Source organism: Pangasianodon hypophthalmus, chromosome 17, assembly GCF_027358585.1.
Source record: "Pangasianodon hypophthalmus isolate fPanHyp1 chromosome 17, fPanHyp1.pri, whole genome shotgun sequence".
Classification (NCBI taxonomy): domain Eukaryota; kingdom Metazoa; phylum Chordata; class Actinopteri; order Siluriformes; family Pangasiidae; genus Pangasianodon; species Pangasianodon hypophthalmus.
This window is the reverse complement of record NC_069726.1, coordinates 18,824,872-18,847,413: the sequence shown is the minus strand read 5'-3', so window position 1 is coordinate 18,847,413 and position 22,542 is coordinate 18,824,872. Positions and strand designations below refer to the sequence as shown.

Below are 22,542 nucleotides of genomic sequence, written 5' to 3'. Positions count from 1 at the left end.
TGATTTAATGAATTTAATAAAATATGAACCTTGAATTAATACAAAAGTTTTCTTATTGTGTTATTGCTGCCTGTGAAGTGTTTTAGTTATTTACACATTACATACATTAATAATACAGAACATTATGTTTATTTAAACTGATAGTGATGTGAAATAAAAAGATCAAATGTTTTGATGCTTTAAAAGGTGCTGAGTGAGCTTTTATTTACTTTAATTACGTTTTGGCTGACTGACTACATTTGAGTTTTGGGAGACATTAGGTTCAATGTAACGTGTTTTTGACCAACGTGTTTTTGACCAAAATGTTCCTTCAAGCATATTCATTAAAAAACAATAAAAAACTAAAGAAGAAGAAACAAAATCATTCAAAAAGAAAAAACATCCTTTATTTTTTGTCAATGATCTGTTTTTCATACATTTGTGTAATAAATAGTCAGGGAACGATGCAGCATTGTCATCCTCCCTCCATCACACACGGCAAACTGCTTTCATAGAATTTACAAACTGAAAAATAATAAAAAATAAAGCTTGACACAAGCTGAAATCCTGCACGCGCTCTCTGTGTGGCGCCAAGCGAGCCCTCACCTCCAAAATATATATATACTTATTTATTTATATATTCACAGTCTGAGTATTTACACTGAAGGAAAGCAGGCAGAAAAAAAAGACGTTTCTACAAGAAACAATCTTTAAAGGGAGAACACGACACATCAGCTCTCCCAAAAATATCATCTCATCATCTCAAATTAGTTCTGCTGGTAAAAAAGATGCACCGATACTCGATATCTCACTGTATCGCAATAAAAAGTCCCAGATCCTTCGTACAAACTGTTCGTCTGTACAATATGGACATACACGCAGAGAGAGAGAGAGAGAGAGAGAGAGAGAGACACGCCCACCCTGATGGGAGCATGAGAGGAAGGAGGTGAGAGGGAATAAAGTACTAGTGTTACAAACAGAATACACACACACACACACACACATTCTTACAGAGATAACACAGCAGGGTGGAGAACAGCTTGCGCTGCTTAGAATGTACCCAAGGAGAAAAGTTGGCACCAATTATAAATCACTTCCTGTCCTTAGCATTTAGCTAATTAGCATACTGCTATATTCCATCACTGAGCATGAGGAAGCATAATACAGCTCAAAAGACAATACTATACAGGTGACACAAGTGGCGACTGTGCAGTTTGTGAAATTAGCATTAAAATGGTAGCAAATTAGCACTAGAGGAAAGATCAGCATGATAAAGCTTGCAATCAGAAACTACATGACATCATGTGTTTGATTAATACATTGTGTGTATGTGTGTGTGCGTTTTAATACTAGGTATAAGCGATCAACCATTCAGCTTAAACCGGTGTAATGAAAGCAGCTCTGTGGATACAGAATAAATGAGATGAGATTATCTCTAAACGCAGTCTTCAGAAATATCAACTTTCGTACTATAGTAGGTACTCAAGCTGATAATCAGTTGGAAGATAAATTCACGATATGTTTATCACAATTAATATGGCAGACACTTCACTGTCTTCTAAGGTCCCTTATTTTGGTGTTCTTCATAAGCTCTTCCATAAGTTTATTTGACAGACAGAACTGTCCCGCCAATACAATATGTTATTGTGATAATATATTAAATTGCAATTAATGCCATATTATCACGACATCATAGAGTTAAATACTTAATGCAGATTGAACATGAAAGATGCTGTCTGGTCAACTTTCTGTCTCTCTCGCTCTCTCTCCTTCTCCATCTATCTGTGCAATTTGTTGCACAAAAAAAAATGTCCTTACTATAATTCTGAAGGCTGATAATTAAAGTAGATAGCCAGCAGGAGGCAGCACACACACACACACACACACACACACACACAAACATACATAACACACAGCATTGTTATGACTTGAAAGGGCATTAAATAAGCAAACGGAAAAAACACTGTTGAAAACTTGCAGACGACGGAAGTGTGATGTGACGTGTGTGAGCGAGCCTGAAGTTTGAGTAGTGTGTCTGAATTTGTGTGCATGTAGTGGCCGACAGGCCTGTGCCCGTGTAGAGCGTACAGTATAGAAATAAAGTCTGTAAAGAGAGGAAAGAAGCAAGTGGATGGGCGAAGACCTGCCTAATACACAATAACTTGTGTGTAGACGTTGGAAAGGGAAGGGTGACTGGGGTGGCCGTCCTTCTCTCTCAGTGGAAGAGTGGTAGAAAATTCATGTTGTGGTCTAAAGAGCACCGGTGTGTAAATCGTAAACAATCATTGGATGGATTTATTTGTATAAAAAGCCCTACACACATAGCTGCTCTAACTGCAGAGTGGAGGGTGGAGGGTGTGTGTATTACCCCCAACACCCTTCCTGCTTCTTGCCGCTCTACAGCGTTAGTTGAGCGTCCCCCTGCAGTTCTCAGCTCCGCACAGACAAGGGATCTTCTCGTCCTCGATGGGGAACTTGTAATCATAGGTAATCTCCTCGTTGACGTTGATTGGCTGGCGCGAGTAGATTACAATCTTCTTCTGAGACTCCACCGTAATCACCTTGGCATAGCAGTTCGGCTGTGGAACACACATACACAAAACAATACATTAACAGCATGTCAGCAGGCACCAATGATTTCAGCTGATTGGACAGACTTGTTACAGGCCACACAAAGCTTAAGAATTGTACATGACCATAAAACCAAGCAGTTTGGTGATACCAAGTGGCACAACAAAACAGCGTTCACCCTATTGTCAGGAGATCACAAGTTCAAATCCAAACAATGCCATGGCCATCCATACTCTATGCAAGCACGCAAACGCGACTGCAACTGCACAAGTTGACCTTACACACTGACGGAGTAGTAAACGGCTAATCCGCAAGGCGGGGAGCAGAACATAGATTTGAAATGGCTACTATTTCCAGAAATGAATTCTTCGATTTTGATGTGCCTGGGGTACTGTTCATATATAGCAACTCCCTCAGCAATGCATGGAACAATGCATCACGTTACAAATTTTGGAAACAGAAAAACATAAAGCACACATTGGAGTAGGGACAACTAGACAGAATGACTAGATAGAATTACTGACCTAATAGATATATTGGCATGTGAATGTGAATGAGAAAACATAGCAAAGGAAGCAATTCCTCTGGCTAATTTTTGAACTTGTCTGAAAGCTGGTGTGACTGATGGAATGGGCTGTTCAGCAAGCAGGTATGGGTGTGATGATCAGGTGTCCACAACCTTTTGGCCATATAGTGTATATTTATACCTCACTAAACATGACACACACAAAATAGCTCCACACCTTTTAGTCTTAGTCCCAGAGCTAATATTAATCAAGCCACAACAAACCCATAACTGAAGCAAAAATTAATTTTGAACGATAACTGAAAATAACACAAAAATAAAAACTAACTTTTAAAAAATTCTAAACTCTAAATATGGTAATTGGTCAGATACCCTGAAGTCCCCAGTAGAGGGCACTGATAATCAAATTCTCTACACAAAGCACTCCTCTCCATTTAGGCTGTTGCATCAAAGACTGTGCATCAGGCAAGTGCATCCTGGGAAATAATAATCAGACTCAGCACATCTAGCAGTGTGCAATATGTTGTTCAAATCCCATTCCTATCACAGGTGGAAAACACTACGATGGCAAATTTACTCTAAAATGCTGCGTTAACCTGTGTGGCAATAATTATTTCACTCATTACAGTGATCACTAGTAGCCTTTCTACCCGTGCACAAATAACAACATTATAAACTTGTGACCTCCAGAATGCTTTAAGAAGATACATGACCCTACAAAATACATACCCTGAAAATATTGTGATTATAACACTGATCACACAATAATCAACAGGTACATTAGTATTAGCTGCTGTTCTGCTGAAGAGTACATGATCAAAAGCCCTCCAGCCAATCACACACTGCAGAGTAGATCACCACAGGTTTCCATAGTTACCAAATCATTTCTATGAAGAATTTATAATGTGGAAGATAAAAGGTTTCTTGAACTACGATGGAAACCACATAGTGTGTGTGTGTGTGTGTGTGTGTATATATTAGACTCACATTGCAGCTATGGTTGATGAAGCGAGCGAAGTTTCCACACTTTGTAGCATCAATGATGGTGTCGTGATCAACACGGAACATGTAGCTGCTGCCAATGCCTTCCTCCTCATAACGCTTCTCTCTCATGTCCGCGATCACCTACACACACACACACACACACACAGAGTTCATTTAACCACCTCTACCACTGCTACACACACACTTCTTCTAATGCCTATACCTGAACCCTGTACCATAATCCTAAACCAAATTCTAAATCTTAGTCTCTGTAATTTAGCAAAAAATATTAAACTTTGCATAATTATTGCAATCACTCTCTGAATAAGAGCTAAAATAGTGTAATTTGCACATTTTATGGCTTTTACCTGTCTGATGTTCTGTCCAACGTACTCAATAACCATCTCGTCAGCAGCGATAGGTTCCATGGCAAACAGACCCCAGTCATGGATGTGACTCTTACAGAATCGGATCTTCTTCTTACGGAACTAAAGAGGAAATGTGTAAAAAAGTGTTAAAAAGTGTAAAAAGTGCATATATAACTGAATTAGTTGTGTGTGCCCACGTGTGTCTGTCTGTGTGTGGGGAGTGGACTCTCACCTTGAGCTGGTTGAATTTGAGCAGGTCACTGTCACAGCTGAATGAGGACAGCAGGCGGCGCTGTTCAGAGCGTCTCTCTGAGCCTGCTCGGGTCGAGGCGTGGGGCTGAGCCGGGATCATCCGGCCCTGGGCAACAGAAATCAGTAAAGTCATTAACGTACACTAATGGCGTTTAATGGCGTTTGAAAGAAATGAATCGGTCAGTAACTAATGCAGTGAGTTTAACAAGTCGATTAACTCACCTGCATGTCTTTATCAGGCTCGTCTGACTGTAACCTAGTGCTGTTCAGGTATTTCACTTTGTCCTTTTTGTCGATTTTGTAGTAGCCCTCGCTACGTGCACAGCCAGTTACATGATCACGCATACCATCCTCCCGCCGCTTTTTCTTGCCCCCAGGCAGACTGCCACTGCTGGTAGGTGCAGAAAGTGCAGTTAAGGAAACAACTACAGATACAGGAAGTGTGTGTTCTTTTTACCCTGTGCAGTAATTCAGAAACAACACCTGAATATCCCAAAATTACATTTTCATGTATTTAAGGTTGATGAAAACAGAGTTTTCAAATAAAATAATGACTAGAATTACACAAAGCTGTTAAATGGACACACTACACTACAGGTTGTAAGTATGCTGAAGTGTTTAGCAGTAAAGGATATGAGGGTGAGGAACCCAGAGTGTGTCGTTGAGCCAGTCATGGGCATTATCCTGCTGCAACATCTTTTCATAGGTGATTTTGAGATAGCGTACGTCCTCCTCGTCAATGCCTTCGTTCCAGATGTCATACAGGATGGTCATCTCCTCAAACTCAGACCGCGGCAGGAAGCTGCGCCGTGGTGGCGACTTCACAGGCAGGTGCATGGAGAGGAGGAGCTCCTCCCAGCTCCGCCTCTGACCTCGCGTTTTCTGTAGCGGCTCTTCAAAAGGAACTGTCTGTTTCACCTCCTCCTTTATGTCCTGTTTAATTTCCTCATGTTTCTCTTCCGCTTTTTCCTCCTTCTCCTTCTGAGCCAATGCTGCAGAGCCATCTGCCCCTCGAAGCACTCCTGGTAATGCTTCACATTCAGGTAACAGGTCCTTCACCGGGAGGTCTGGAGGAAGCAACATCATTGCCTCAGGAGGCTCCTGGGCATCCTCAGGTTCAACAACGGCGGGCTTTCTGGGTCGGCCTGGTTTCTTCTTTCCGGAAGCAGAATCATCGGGCACAGAAAGTTCTATAAGGGGAACGTGCTGATTAGTTGGCACAGTAGCAGCATCTAAACAGGAAGCTGGAACAACAGGAAGTGGGGAAGAGGAACAGGAAGTGGCACTGCCAGGTTCTTTGAACAGCGGCTTTTCAGATGAGGACTTCCTGTGAAGAGGAAGGGCAGCAGGGGAGTCTGGGAAAACTGGGGTAAAGTTCAGATCCCGGCCAGGTGTGGGAGGGATGCCCGTACTGGGCAATGGGTAAGGGAACGGGCTACTAAGGGACAAGCTACTTCCTGTGGGTGGGGCTTCACTGGGTGTGCTGGGTGTAGCAGGTATGGTAGGTGTAGCAGGTGCTGTTTCACTGCTCTGTGATTTGCTGAGACGGTGGGGGAGGTCACGGCCCGGGGTGCGGGGAATATCCTCGTCGCTCGAGAGGCGTGGGGGCGGGAGGACAGAATGAGCAGGGGGAAGGGGCAGGTGAATAGTGGGTGTGTCTGCCTCTGAAGGGGCAGGGACATCACGACCTGGAGTTCGAGGTATTTCCTCTTCCTCTGCATGAGGTGGGGTTGGAGGCCTCAGGGTCCCCACTCCCTCCAGGTGGGGTTCCATCTTCCTTACCTCCAGATCAATGTCCGACTCTTCTGCTGGAAATGTGAAATGAAACAAGTCTGAATTTAATATGTGGAGGCTTGTGGAAAATATGGCAAAGCAAAACACTCTTTGCAAACTGGTGGCCTAGCTAACAAAAACTACTAGCTAGATAGAAACCTGGCAAATACCACAAGCTAACATGTACATATGTGCTTAAATAGGAGTTATGGTAGATGTTATTATTGTTGTTGTTGTTGTTGTTGTTATTATTATTATTATTACTATTATTATTAATCCCAAGACCCTTCAGCTTTGAGTGTCTGGTAAATGCACAGATGTGAACGTAATGATAACCTTTGATTCCTTTAGGTGACAGCCGCCGCAGATTGTCCTGAGCGGCAGTGACGGCGTGCACTGCCTCCTCTGCCTCAAGCCGTACCACCTCACTCTCCTCTTCCACAGGAGCTGCAGGTGTGCTGGGAGCCTTCATCTCTGCCTCCTCCTCGTCCTCAGAGGACGACGAAGGTGAGGACGAGGAAGACGACGATGACGACGGCACTACTTCCTTATCTTCATCTTCTGTATCCATGGCGACCTCGTGTGCTTTTTTCTCCTTCTCCTCCTCCTCCTCCTCGTCCTCTCTCTCATCTGAGCTGGACTCGTACTCGGAGGAGCTGTCACTCTCGGAGGAGTCAGAGTCGGACTGCGAAGACGATGAGCTGGTGGCTCCTGATCAGAGACGCAAGAATGAAGTACATTTTGTTTGTACAGTGCCTTTCAACAGCATATGAACTAGAACTAAAAAAATGCCCCTCAGCTATTTTCCAGTGTTAGCCCTAATGTATATTCACGGATACGGATCACACACCCACTGAAAAAAATTCACCATTTTTTATGAACCAAAAAATAACAATTTTCAAGAATCTTCTTCGGAATATTAAATAACAGGAGCAATGAACTCTTCATTAACACTCTCACACTGTACCTTCATCAGACGAGTCAGAAGAACTGCTCTCACTCTCAGACTGGCTCCCATCTTCATCGTCATCATCATTATCCTTTTCTGCCTCCTGCAAATTGGCAACAAGCAGATCAGACACTGAGAGAAACAGAGGCATGAGTTGTGTCCCAATCCCCATAGTACAGTACTAAACAGTATGTCACCTATTTAGTAGAGTAATATGCAGTTTGAGATGCAGCCACAAGCAGTGGCCAATTGTCACTGTAACCAAGAAAGCTTCCTTGCAGCTCTTAAACAGTATGCTCTACAGGTAATCGTATTGTTAATATTAGTTCTACAGTCCCCTCCGGAAGTATTGGAACAGCGCAGCCAATTCTTTTGTTTTTGCTATACACTGAAGAGATTTGGGTTTGAGATCAAGTTGTCAAAAAACATTCCACACTGTTGTACTGGCTATGCCCAATGCTTGTGCAATGGCTCTGATCGATTTTCTCTCTTTTCTCAGCTTCAAAATAGCTTAATTTTCTCCCATAAACAGCTCTCTGGTCTTCATATTGGTTTATCCTTTTTAACAAATACAGTCTTCACAGGCAAAACACAGGGCTCAAACCAAGAATAGACATTCAGAGCTATATATATATATATATATATATATATATATATACACAGTTGAGGTCAAAAGTTTACATACCCCTTTCAGAATCTGCAAAATGTTTATAATTTTACCAAAATAAGAGGGATCATACAAAATGCATGTTATTGTTTATTTAGTGCTGACCTGAATAAGATATTTCACATGAAAGATGTTTACATATAGTCCACAAGAGAAAATAATAGTTGAATTTATAAAAATGACCCCGTTCAAAAGTTTACATCCCCTTGATTCTTAATACTGTGTTGTTACCTGAATGATCCACAGCTGTGTTTTTTTGTTTACTGATAGTTGTTCAAGAGTCCCTTGTTTGTCCTGAACAGTTAAACTGCCTGCTGTTCTTCAGAAAAATCCTTCAGGTCCCACAAATTCTTTGGTTTTCCAGCATTTTTTGTGTATTTGAACCCTTTCCAACAATGACTGTATGATTTTGAGATCCATCTTTTCACACTGAGGACAACTGAGGGACTCATATGCAACTATTACAGAAGGTTTAAACGCACACTGATGCTCCAGAAGGAAAAACCATGCATTAAGAGCCGGGGGGTGAAAACTTTTTGAATTTGAAGATCAGGGTAAATTTAACTTATTTTGTCTTCTGGGAAACATGTAACTATCTTCTGTAGCCTCTGAAGGGCAGTACTAAATGAAATAATACGATATTTAGGCAAAATAAGAAAAATGTACACATCTCCATTCTGTTCAAAAGTTTTCACCCCCCGGCTCTTAATGCATGGTTTTTCCTTCTGGAGCATCAGTCATTGTCGGAAAGGGTTCAAATACACAAAAAATGCTGGAAAACCAAAGAATTTGTGGGACCTGAAGGATTTTTCTGAAGAACAGCAGGCAGTTTAACTGTTCAGGACAAACAAGGGACTCTTGAACAACTATCAGTAAACAAAAAAACACAGCTGTGGATCATTCAGGTAACAACACAGTATTAAGAATCAAGGGGATGTAACCTTTGGACGGGGTCATTTTTATAAATTCATCTATTATTTTCTCTTGTGGACTATATGTAAACATCTTTTATGTGAAATATCTTATTCAGGTCAGCACTAAATAAACAATAACATGCATTTTGTATGATCCCTCTTATTTTGGTAAAATAATAAACATTTTGCAGATTCTGAAAGGGGGATGTAAACTTTTGACCTCAACTGTATATCAGGAAATGAAAGCTGAAATTCTGATCTATCGTGCATCCTTTGATCTCAAACCCAAATGTCTTCAGTGTATAGCAAAAACAATACTAGTGGTCTTGCCTTTGCAATACTTTCAGAGGGGACTGTAGGTGGTAGTATGTGGTTTGGGAAGGATGACTGAATATAGAGCTACTGGTATATTATGTTTCTAAATAGACCTTTGACTCTGAAGGTTCTCACCTTGCTAGAGGACAGTCTCTCAGAGACATCTACATCAGCCTCATCCTCTCGATCGGACACAGACGACTCCTCCCTGCCTGTCTCCTCCTCTTCCTCATCCTCTTCCTCCTCTCCTTCACTGTCCAGCTCCACAGGACGGGCGTGCCTTCGCTTGGTAAAGGATGCATCATCCACTCGGGTGCCGTCTGAGGGGGCGTCTGCTCTCTCTGACTCTAAAAACACACACTTGATCAGCACATACTGAACACCTCTGTTATTATTACCAGGCAAATCTTCAACTGTCCAGTTTCAGTGAGCCTGGGCCTACTGTAGCCTCAGACATCAATAAGGTGTTTCTGCCTGCAGGACTGCCGCTCACTGGCTGTTTTTATCTTTCGCATCATTCTGTGTAAACTCTAAAGACAGTTGTATGCGAAAATCCCAGGAGATTTCAGTTTATGAAATACTCAAAAACCAGCTCATCTGGGGACAACAGTGGGTATATATTAATGGTAATAAGAATATGAAGGAAATTTCGAGATAGTGTTTGCAATAACAGGGTGAAGTGAGCTGTGCTACAGAATGACGTCACTCTCACCTTCATCCTCCAGCTCATCGTCTACAGGCGTGGACGGCCGAGCTCTCTTACTCTCTCCTGTGGAGACTGGGTCCGGAGGCTCTTTCCTCTTCACCTAGAAGACACACACACACACACACACACACACACACACACACACACACACAGAGTAAATGCACAATATGTTTCAGAACAAAGCAGCGGAACACTTTTCTTAAAGCTAAACTTCAGTATTTTGCTATCTCACATGAAATTTGAGAAAATCTCTGCTATAATCCTGCTGAGCACCTGATGTTTACCTGTTTAACGGCACTACTATAACCGAATCGGCCATGAACTAACAGGTATAAGAGTGTGTTCTCTATGACCTTTCACTTGCTTTATTCTCCATATGACAACATTTGCATGTGGTACACACACTGGATGATCCATACCTTGAAGGACGGAAGGCGGATGGCACCTCGCAGGCCGATCCCCAGACCCATGCCCTCATAGCCGAGACCCTCGCCTTTACCCCACGTCTCCAACAGACTGGATGACAACATCTCTTTCGGTTTCACTCGCTCCTTATCGTCCTCCTTACCCTCACCTGTCTTCACTGGGGTGGACGTCGCCTGAAACACAAGAACGAAAGAAAGAAAGAAAGAAAGAGATAGACAGAGATGAGATAACAAGGAACAGTGCATACAATATCCAACAAAAAATAAACATCCATCTAGTGATTAATCCATACACACCTAATCCATTTGTTTATGAGGTAGCATCATTTAAAAAGTTCTTGTGTCTGCATTCTAAATTCCTAAATTCATTTTTTATGCAGTAACTCATCAAGTTTATGAAGTTTTGAGTTTATTATATTCCTTACGTATATAAGAATGTAACACACGACAGACCATGCTGTTATACAAAAATAAGGGGGGTGTGATGCGGCACGATGGGAAGTGGAGCTACCCCATGAAGTGCTTTATTTTCATATAACGTGCCGTCTGGAGTGTGTTCCACTTATACCTCAACAATTTGCCAACACTACAACGTTTAATTAATTAACAAACAACACGTGGCACATTTTAATGGTTTATAGTTAGATTTAATGTTGTGGAATGTCTGAGAGATAAGTTAGTTCCTGTTCTCACTTATGTTATAGCAACAATAGTCATTCTTCACCAATCTCTCTCTCTCTCTCTCTCTCTCTCTCTCAAACAACACAGCTTATCATTTTTAAAGAAACTGTAAACTCCTCTGTCCTACAAATACTTACAAAATACAAATATCTATAAATACATGTCTTCTAACAAAAACTGTCACCACATCAAAAATTCTACATTTTACTTTGTCAAAAAACAAGTTTTTTTTTTTTTTAATTATTAGGTTAGATTACATGGAGGATTTGGAGCCATGCAAATTCCTGTATATAAGCTGTTACTATAGAAACAATGACATATTAGAACAAGCACATTTATAACCTATCGCTCGTGTTACAGGTGGAAGTACTCTCTGAGCCGTGCTGTCACAGTGCGGTTGTATTCCTGAATCTGATCGGTCAGAAGGTGTGCATTCTTTTTAACAGCATGGCTCAGACAGTAGTGCTGGCTATAACTCAAACTGTCATTAATGCACTTATTCTAATATGACATTGTTTCTATAGAAACAAGGGACTTGTATGGCAGAGGCTTCACATAATCCAAGACTAATAATAAACCAATAAATGGATGTGTTGTTATTTAACCAAAAAAATCTAACAAAAATTTATTTAATGATTTTGTTTATTTAATAAAAATCACTGATATGGTGAAGTTTTCTGTAAGGAGAAGTTAACCTCACATTTATGGAAGGAGTCTCCAGTGTCAGCATTTTGTAACAGTAATTTACATCCACAGGAAAGAACCAAGGACAACCTTACTTTCTTTCTTTTCTTTTCTTTTTTTTTTTACATGCCAAGGTGTGTTTTTTTTTTTAATTCCATATATTAACTTCAAAAGAGAAAAAAGAAGAGAGGCTGGTGAAAGAAGAATTTATAGCAGTTATAATGTAAGTGAATTAATATAAAGGAACTAATTTCAGTAATTATTTATAGGTTGGAAAATAGAATATATTAAAGAAGAAAATCGGGATATTTACATTCATTTTCTGTGATGAAAAACTGTAGCAGAGTGTTTCGTCCTTTCCTATCATGCACTATAAAATATGTAAAATATTTCTTTGAGGATTGGTGATAGAATGCCCACCTTGGCAGAGCGTTCCTTCCTCTCCCACCACTCGTCAAAGGCCCTGAAGGCCACCACTTCCACCATCTTGCGGTTGAGGTCTCTCTTCATGATGGCCTTCAGCTCTTTGACAATGACCATGAGCACGCCGTCCACCGTGGCTTTGTGCGGGTCTTCTTTCTTCGGCTCATAGCCAGGTGGTGGCACCGACGGGTTAAACTTGGGCATGGTGGGTAAAGGCCAGGGCTGCCCGTGTCCACCACTGGGAGTGCCCACCATGGACAAGGGCTGGTAGGGACCGCCGAACTGCATAGCACCCGTGCTTGCAGTTGTCGTTCCCCCTAGGAACTGTGGGTAAGGGTAAGCACGCTGGCTCTGTGCCATGCGGCTCAGCATCTGCGTCTGCATCTGGAATGACATGTGCACACTGCCCCACTGCGGCAAACAGCTCATCAGCTCCACAGGCACCATGGCCATCATGCCTGGTGGGTACGGGGGCATTGGGGGCAGCATTGGAGGTGGAGCAGGGAGATGGGGGGGTAAGTGCATGGCGTACGCAGGCTGTGGAGGGGGCAGAGGAGGGAAGCCAGGAGGTGGGAGCGGCATGGACTGAGGGGTTATCGGAGACACGGCCGAGTTCACCACAATGCCCTTAGCGCAGTCGCTGGAGATGGGCGTGCCTGGCATCTCATCATCAGAGATTTCCATATCCTCCCCTGACGACTGGTTACCCTGGAAACAGAGACAGACAGAAAGGTAAGTTTTTGGTAAGTAAAATTCCCATGACATACAGACAGATGGATGATATGTCAGAAAGTTCTCCTTTTCCTGTGATTTTTTGTACTTTGACTTTTTGCACTTTTCCCCCATAAACAGGAATTAAGAGTAAAATGATTACAAATTTGTCCATATTAACAGTTTTCTATTTAAAAACTTCCTGAAAAGGAGAAGAAGAACAGAATAAATAAATTGAAAAGACAAAACATACATACAACACACCGGCATATACAGCATATACGATATATGTAAAGTACATTTATGAGACATATTGTACAGTATAAACGTACACAACCAGTTTGAGCTAAAGCTGCTGTTAATGAGATTTTGATGTTACCTGAGGCTGAGTTCAGCGTAAAGACAGCACGCCTAATGTCTCAATACTGACAGATTTGCTCCTGAATGAGACTCTTTTGATTTTCATGTCTATTAAATGATCTGATTATTATTTTTTTAGTGATCAGTGCCTGTTTACTGTAGAATTTGTATTTGTAAAGCCATGGTTCATATTCTCCTTCACATCTGAAAGAACATATATATGTTCCGAAGAGCTATTATGGCAGAGGGATTTTGTCAGGCAATAAGGAGAAACAGATTTTGAAACATATAGAGCCTGACAGAACACTTTAAGGTTCTAAGCACTAGTGAAGCCACTAAAGTCTTAAATGACTTAATGATGAAAATTAAAGTCTATATATTAGTTGGGTTTCTACAAACAGCCACAAAAGCTAAAACATTTTATCGTATATAGAAATAAAAGTACATCATAATTCTTTACAGTAGTGGTTCTCAAAGTGGGGTCCAGGGAACCTCAGCGGTCTGTGAAGAATATCTTGGGGTAACGTGATTTTTTTTTTTTTTTGGTTATTCTGGTGGAAATCACAACCCACCACTATTAAAGTTATTATATTTATTATCGAGTTCTTATAGTTATTAGCCGGTTTGACTGGTCACTCAAATTGAATGGGTCCATGGAATTTATTTTACAGTTAAATGGATCCACAAATAGTTTGAGAAGCATTACAGAATCCACAGCTCAGATAGTTTGATGCTGTATACCATGCTGTATATCAGTATATCAATATGTATGCACTTTTGTTAAGAGTATGTGTGTAAACTCTCATCTGCAGTTATGAATGCACTTTATGAATTAAAAACAGGCTGAGCATGTTTGTTGAGAGTACACTATGGGGGCCCAGATACTGCTTTGTGTAGTAAGTGGGGGAAGCAGAAATGCAGCCGCTCCAGCTCTACAGGAAGTGCAGCACTAAACGGCCGAGCATTGTCTTCCCTCCTGCAACACCCTGATGTGGTAGAGAGGAACTGAAAGTGCTCTGCTCAACTCTGCTCACACACATGAAGCAAGTGCTTAGTGTTTACTTCCATAAAGGAAGGCTCACTTACACCCACGAGCACTTTTACTTTAGTTATACACAGCACTCAAGATCCAAAATGTACGGTCTCATGCGTATAATCAGGCACACACTGATATCACAATCTTATCACAGCTTATGATATTATACTTACATTGTTCTTGTTCTGAATGATATTTCATAGCAAGTATTGTACAAGTGTTTGTCTACACATACCTAATGATTTTTTTTCTATTTTTGTGTTCATACAGTGCCTGGCTTGCAGCAGACACCAAAAAAGCAAAGGGTACAGCAACCTGAGCTTCAGACAATAGCTGTTAAATATATAGAGAAACTAGACTTATAATATAATATAATTATAAAAACTAATTTCTTTGACCACATGTGATTTCTTGGAGAAAGAAATTCTATAATTCTACTTCCAGTGAAAGTTATCTGTCAAATATTGAACATCATCTTTACTGTTCTGATTTATTGATATGTTTGTGTTTATAACCTGCTAGTCATTTATGTGATATACAATTCATTAACACACAATGGTAGGGGAGGAGCACATGTGCGTGATGTTATCTTCAGTGCTATAAAGTCAGGCAGATTTCACAACTTCCTACACCAACTGCTGTGTTTCCGCTGGGTCCTAAAAACCTCCTCACACACACACACACACACACACACACACACACACACATACATATATACACACTGCAATCTGTCACACTCACCATTCACTAACTGGCACAAAGAAAGATTCACTGCATCAACTTGTAATGTCAAATATTTTGGGTAAACCCTCTTTACATTCATACAGCTAGAAATACAGAGGTCCAGTGTGCCAAGAGGTCGTCAGTGGGCACTGGAGTTAGAGCTGCGATGTGCTTAGTTCCCACAAAGCACCCCTCCAAACTGAGTGATGGACAAAATTTCTGAAAATTCAGCATTTACTGAAGTTCCATTTTGGGCATAACTTTGTTTTTAAATCGTCTGGGCATAATAATGATAACAGGACAAAGGGTGAAAAGAAAAAACACATGAGTAAATACTGAATGTGTTTCTAATGCGGATTTTGTTTAACTGCTGTTTAAATACACACCAGCTCAAGATCTCCCACCATGACAAAACAATGTATGCAGTGGATGTCTTTTTAAATTTCATTTTTTTAAAAAGCTCAGCGGGGTGCGTATCTATGAATGCAAAAGCCTGAGTCCGCATGTTAATAAAAGATAAAAGAGGAGTAAGTCTAATATTTTTCAAGAATCAGGAATCTGGAGAGATTTTGCTGAACTAAAACGTGGAGCTACAGAATGCTTTAACTCTCAGCATTGCTCAGGTAGCGTTAAATAGATGTTTCTAAAAGTAACCCAATCTGCTTTTATTTTATGTGCTGCGATTCAGAACTACACACTAACGTTCTTGTCTGGAGAGAACGTTCACGCAATGTAGGATGGGAAGAAGTTAGAGACACATACTGATGACATCAAACAGCAGTGCATTTGTAAAACTTTTGTTCTTAGAACATATCCTTCTTGAAGAAATGACATTCCTGTCACGCATATACTCCTTTGGTAAACTTGGTGATGTTGTAACCTTACTGTTACGTAACATAGAGACACATCCATATTGAACACGTATGCTTTGATGGACATAAATATAAATGTAATTTATGCCCAACAACAATTTATTTTTGATAAATAGATAAATCTGACTGAAAGTACACACTTCAGAATTTATAACTCGTGTCTTACCGTATCCACTTTGTCAGTTGGGGTATGTGGCCCCCCCACATTGTGCGTGTTTGATGGTGAGGTGCTCTGTGGGTGGTGCATAGCGGAGGCAGTGCCTGGGATGGGCTCGTCATCATCGGAGTCGGGCAGCGGGGTGGGGCTAATATCCTCAAGGCCAGTGCTTGGTGGGCGGGCTGTGCGTAGGGCAGCAGAGGATGGTGGGATGGGTGATAGCTGAGAGGAGGAGGAGGAGATGGGACTGCCCTCCATGCGCACCTCTCCGTCCGAGTCTCCACCTTCGCTCAGAAATGGCAACTTTGTGCGCTTTTCCTTCAGCAGCATCTCAATTCGCGAGTCCAGGCTGTGACGCTCTGCCTCCAGAGTGGGTGTGCCCGGCGAAGGGGAGGGGCAAGAGGTCGGGGTGGCAGGCCGTGCTTCCTCTGGCATAGGAGGCGGTTCGGGGTGAAACTCAGGCGTAGTAGGGGGCGGGGCTTGAGGAGGAGGGTGTCTGTAATCTGACTGGTGAAAGTGCGGTTCGGCAGGGGGGTAAACAGGGGGCATGGGGGGCTGGTATGGTGAGAATGCAGGCTTAAAATTGGGTGTGACAGGTGGGGGTGGAGCTTCAGGCGGTGGGTTTGGCTTCTCTGCATTGCCACGGTAACCCCCGTGGACGTAATGCCTTTCCGGACGGCGGTTGTATGCGTCCTGGAATTTGGTCTCATGTCTCCGGGAGCGCTGGAAGGTGGGCGTGGCCTGTCTGCCAGAGTAGGCAGAGTCCTGAGAGAAGGGTGTGCCAGAAGGGCGGGGCGTGATGGGCGTTGTCTGTGATTGGGGTGTAGCATCCTGTCTAAGGCTTGAATAAGCTGTGTCCATGGAGAGCGGGGTGCTTGTGCTGGTGGACCCACTTTCAGAGAGGCGACGTAACGGCTCACAGGATGACTACACGTGCACACACACACACACACACACACAAACGTGATGTAGTTAGCACAGCACTAAACTGAAGGCTACAATTTTCCCTTACTTGTTAGTTACTCCATTAATGTAATTTTTTTTTTTCGTGTAGCACCTTAGAGTGCAAAATGCTAATTATCGCTTTAACTCAAATTAAATGGTAAAATCTGAGATTCCATGATGCACTGACTTTACTAAGAAATCGTAATCAAATTGAATAATGTTGAAATGTGTGTTTATGATGCTCTGAATTACTTGTTAGTCGTGAGCTGCGTTTCAAATGGTGCAATCTGTGTACCTTTAGTGCGAGTACTGTGTTTATCACATAAAGCTCACTGAGTTGTGTACAATCAATACCCGGATAATGTACTAAAACCATCGACAAATGAAATGTGAACCACTGGACACTTTTTGTTCGGAGTCTCCTCTACCTAGCAGGTCGGGACGGAACCACCAGAGGGTGCTGCAATTTGTATTTCAATGAAAGGCCGAAGCACAGCGTTAGAACCCTGTTATGCAGTGGATGCAAATGAGAAACAAAAAATTTTAAAGCGGATATAAAAAGTAAAACTGTTCTTTTTTTGCTTCTGTGAAGGCTGGTTCTGGCTGGTTCGTTGATGTGAGGTACCGCATCGTACCTCGTCACTTTTACTGGTAGCATAAAGCTGGTGTTGTGTCGATTGTTGTAGCTGAAACATTTAATATTTAATACACTTTTACCACAGAATCTACATAGGAACTCTATCACTGAAACTGAGTGCATTAACCTTAACAACTGAGATTGAGAATATTTGGGCTCAGTTCCACGTGTAGTAATTTAAGGTAGTTTATGTTTCCTGTAACACCGAAGGCCTTGCTGTTAGCATCTACTTGAACCCCTTCTTAATCCCCAAACCTGTTATGTCTCATCTTATCTCATTTACTCTGCCTCCATTTTTAGATTGCAACAGTAACTAAACATGCATAGGTCAATTGTATCTTTAAATTAGCACCAAATATTAGCAGCGTTTTATCCAACAGCGCATCAGGATTATTTTCTCAGAGTATTGATTGGTAATGTGATGTTTACCAGCAGCACCTCGGCCAGGCTGCGCGGTGACACCTCACACGGCTCCTCGTCTCCCACTGGCACTGTCAGAGGCGTGAAGCTCCCGTTTATCAGTCGCTGGACATAACGCAGCCGGTTCTCACCTGAGCAGGTAAGAGCAAAGATCGGAAACGCACACAGGCACAACTCTCAGTTAAACAGCACCAAATTGTTTTTATGTCTGACGTTTGTGGTTATAGTTAGTCTTAAATAAATTCTGTAAAGCTAAAACACTTCAAAATAATCAAATGAAAAATATTGAAAATGACTGTAAAGAATGGTGAACAGAGAAAAACTGTGTGACAATCCCTCGCTTTTAAAACAGCATCAGTTCTCTTAGCTACACTAAGAAATCAATAAATAATAATAAATACTATTAAAAATAATAAATAAAAATAAATTTTATAAAGAAATAAGGATTCCTTGAAAATTTGCCCCAGTTTTACTGCAATCTCTGTAGTTTTTATTTGAAAAGTAGCCTATTACTTTGGTTAGTTATATACTGCTGGGAAAGATAAAATGTGCTTATTTCTACTGAGACATTAATAATACTTTCTTGCACAGTACTAATTAATTATAGTTTAATATAATGCTATTAGCATATTTCAGTTATTCGTTGTTGTTGTTATGGTTATGACATTTTGTATTATATTTGTTCTTATTGTGTTCCCAATACTTTGGAATTTTTTTTACTATATACATTCAGTCAAATAAAGCTACTGAATATACAGTATAGTACTGCGCATAGTCTGAGACACCCTAATCTTTTTAATACTTAATTTTGTCTCAGATGTTTATTTTATGATTTAGGGGGAAAAAATTTGATTTCTGAACATTACTTTTCCAACAAAAATTTAAGTCAGTAAAGAAGGTAACACATTATGTAATAGACCACTATTACATATAAAAAATAAATAAATAAATAAAAAATAATAATAATCCCGGCTCTAAGGGATTACCAACAAAAACAGAAGTAATGCGACTGTCAGATCTCCAAGATGCTCAGACAAACTTACCAACCAATTTCCTCATAAAACTGCACAAAGTGTACCTGAGACTACTGATGCATTTTTAAAGACAAATGATTACTCTAACGAATACTGACTTTGTTTAGTTTATTACTGTTTACTGCTCTTTATAGAATTATTTTACGGGGAATCTTTACAGCATTTCTTTACAAGTGCCTAAAGCTTTTGCACAGGATTGGATATTCGGGGCCGTTTTCCCATGGCAATGCTTGCATGCATTTTTCAGATCATCAACTTTTTCATAGTTTACGATAGCAGAAATACTTAAAAAAAAAAAAAAAAAAAAGAAGTGTTAAAGCAAAGTAGACTACTAACTAAGTAGAGTACTACGATGCTGATCGGTCAGCAATGTGACACCAAAGAAGTTCATAAAACCACATTTTGAAAAATCAGTGCAGCTCTCTGTATAATTATCAGAACAGATTGTATAAGTTAGGTTTTTTTAATCCACACATCACAGAGAAAAGAAATAACAGTAATCTGTGTATTGTGTGCATGTGACTATTATTTATATGTTCATAATGTCAGGGTTTTTTTTTTTTTTTTTTTGCTGCTGTCTGCAGAGTTCACATTTGACATTTGTGGGATCAATTGGACTCTGTCTCTTTAAGAGGAGAGAGAGAGAGAGAGAGAGAGAGAGAGAGAGAGAGAGAGAGAGAGAGAGAGAGAGAGAGAGAGAGAACAGTATTTCGGTGTTTTTTACCCAACGCAACACTCACACACTCCTACAACACACATTCATCAGCTTTGATTATTATAACTCCAAAATAACAACACACACAACAGGAGCTCGCGACGCATGCATCTGTCACTTCTGCTTCCAGAACTTTATTTCTTTTTAATTGCACCCACATCCAATCTAAACCCATTTAAAAACCTGGTTGTGTTTATTTATTATAAATGTACTTGTTTTGCAGGATGTAGTAAAGAAGCAGACAGAGAGCGCGCGCTGACAGCCACGTGCAGCAGCGTTTACGGCGGTTACCAAGCAACGGGTCGTGACGTGACATTCCAAATAAAGCACAATGTAAAGCAACGACTTCGGGGTTTCAGTGTTTCATGGCTCTTACCTTTGGGGTCGAGCTCTGCGTGGATGATGTTCCCCATCACAGAGGTGTTGTGCAGGTTCTGCACCGCGTCCTTGGCCGCCTTCACTGAGCCAAACACCACTTTAGCGATGCCCAGGTGCTTCTTATTTTTGGGATTGTAGAGAATTTCCACCTCCTCGATCTCGCCGTATTTCTGGCACATGTCGGTAAGGAAACCCTCCCGGATGTTGTCGTTCAGCCTCGCGAATGTCACTTCTTTCGGAGGCACGCGCCCGATGTAGCATTCATCAATCTGTTAATGATTATCAATGGGCATTTTCACACTCACTCATTCACTCACTCACTCTGCTGTACTGTTTATGCACACTGCATAGCCTATAGCACATGGAGTAGGATTACATTCAATAACTTTATAATGTTATGAATGAAAAGAATTTCATTGTTCAAGAAAGCATGTCACATGTCACAAAAAAAGTTCTTGGATCCTGAATCTTGAGTCTGAAATATTGCACGTGCAAGCCTGTACATAGCCCATACTCTTTACAGAATAACTCCATTACACTTTAATCTCATCATATCTCTACATGTGTATATTTTTGCACTTAAAGAGTCCAGTGTCCAGCTGTTTATCTGTTTAGTTATGTTGCATGGGCACTCACGAAGACAGACTCACTGTGTGTTTAACATAACAAACATACAAAACTTACTGTTAGTATTAGTGTTATTTTTATTTTAATGACGTCCTCGATTTTTTTATTAATCTACATTTTATATAAAAAAAAAATCTTTCATTTTCCTTCATGCGTGCAGGAAAGTGGCTCCATCCCAAACCGGGATGTCTCACTGTACACACACACACACACACACAATTCCCCACGGTTTGGAGCGTGCGGTTTGGAGCGTTACTATGGCGACCCGCGAGCATGCCATCGCTGTCTGATCCACGATACAGCTCCAATCCAATCGTAGATCAACATGCGCGCGCGCGCGTGTGTGTTTGTGTTTAAGTAAGTGTGTGTAAGTGTGTGTCAGTGTAAACATGTTTATGCCTCACCTTAAACTTGGGCACGGGCAGGTCGGTCTCCCTGTACCTGGTCCACAGGCGACCGATCCGCGGGTCCCTGACCATGTCCACCGGGGGGATCCCGGGATTCTGAGGAGAAACCCAGAAATGCGATCAGAGCTTGCAATCACACACACACACACACACACACACACTTCACCTCACCTTTCCGTCAGAGGATGAAACGGGTGGCTCATTTCACAGTCAAAAAGACTGAGAGGTCAAGTAAAATAAAAGAATAAGGCACGCTGACACTCAGGCTGCGTGGAGCAGTCCACGGTCACGATATTATCCCGAGCGCGCGCGCGTGTGCGGCGTGTGTGCGGTGTGTATATGCGTGGCTCACCGGTATGTTGAAATGCTGTCCATCGTATCGGTACAGTTTGTGTGATCCCTTTCTCAGCGCCGGGTCAATAATCAACTTGTAACTTCTCCAGTGGTGCTCTCTCCGCTTCTCTGCCGAGCTGTTCTCCGTGCCGCCGTTCGCCAAACCTGGGTTAAAGCAGAGGTGAACACACACATACACACACATACACACACACACACACACTCAACACGGTTTAGTAAAGTCGTGCGCGTGTCTCCAAACAGCAGGATTAAGGGTAAACAAACACGGGGCTTTCAGAAGCGTCCCCCAGTCACCGAAACACACATTACAGAGCAACGGGAGAGAAAAAATACAGAGAGCTTACTTGAACTCTGCCTTTTGCCGTGATCTTCATCTCCTCTGCTTCTCTCTCCGGGTCTGGACATTTTAATGTGTCCGATCGATGAGTTTTATAATCAACTGTATGCGCGTTCGCTGATTTACATTACATGGTTTGAAGATACTGCCTCTTTTTTTGCGAGCCAACACATATTGTGTGTCTCTAGCCTGGGCTTTCTCTCTGGGTCTCTCCCACAATACACCACTATAGAGCGCTAGCCTGCTTTTTCGGCGCTGCAGATTCGACACGACATTCAGATACACTACTCTATTCAAACGACAAAAGCGTGACGTTGTCTGAATATCGACTAATTAGACACACGCATGTGCGTATGGTGAGGCGTATTTCTTCGTGAAATTACAATGTTGGGATCATCTCTAAACAAATAAACAATGTTCGCGGAGAAGTCGAATGTGCTCGCTACATTTACATCGTCGGCAAATACAAGATGGACATGGGGGTCCGGCGATAGAGGACTGACTCGGGACACGATTAAATTTGTTTCCCCACATCAAACTGTGTCCCGAATCACTGAAATGAACGCGGCCCTTTTTACAAACTCACACAATCACACAAAAATTGTGATTTTC

The 22,542-nt window shown here is 41.5% G+C and overlaps 1 protein-coding gene across 3 annotated transcripts; it reads right to left on the bottom strand.

The window, feature by feature from the left end:
• Positions 1 to 146: 146 nt before the first annotated feature.
• Positions 147 to 22,255, bottom strand: setd1ba (SET domain containing 1B, histone lysine methyltransferase a). 3 transcript variants are annotated; one of them, XM_053241557.1, is made up of 18 exons: positions 21,938 to 22,255; positions 21,592 to 21,737; positions 21,237 to 21,335; positions 20,204 to 20,474; positions 18,088 to 18,209; positions 16,086 to 17,003; positions 12,215 to 12,925; positions 10,424 to 10,603; positions 10,011 to 10,104; positions 9,434 to 9,645; positions 7,421 to 7,505; positions 6,790 to 7,164; positions 5,317 to 6,485; positions 4,903 to 5,079; positions 4,661 to 4,786; positions 4,429 to 4,548; positions 4,064 to 4,201; positions 147 to 2,558 (listed from the first exon to the last, which is right to left on the bottom strand). In XM_053241557.1, exons 1-18 carry the CDS (start codon positions 21,996 to 21,998, stop codon positions 2,385 to 2,387), a joined length of 5,178 nt encoding a protein of 1,725 aa, XP_053097532.1. In that variant the 5' UTR covers positions 21,999 to 22,255; the 3' UTR covers positions 147 to 2,384. The 3 variants fall into 3 exon arrangements, with proteins under 3 accessions (XP_053097532.1, XP_053097531.1, XP_053097533.1); XM_053241556.1 differs by having other exon boundaries at positions 5,317 to 6,488; positions 21,938 to 22,237; XM_053241558.1 differs by having other exon boundaries at positions 5,317 to 6,488; positions 18,097 to 18,209; positions 21,938 to 22,237.
• Positions 22,256 to 22,542: the final 287 nt, after the last annotated feature.

Coding starts and splice junctions, on each gene's coding strand:
- setd1ba (XM_053241556.1), bottom strand. CDS start 21,998: ATGTCCAGACCCGGAGAGAGAAGCAGAGGAGATGAAGATCACGGCAAA. Junction 12,926..16,085: donor CAACTGACAAAGTGGATACG/GTAAGACACGAG, acceptor CTCTGTTTCCAG/GGTAACCAGTCGTCAGGGGA. Junction 10,105..10,423: donor TCCGCCTTCCGTCCTTCAAG/GTATGGATCATC, acceptor TGTGTCTTCTAG/GTGAAGAGGAAAGAGCCTCC.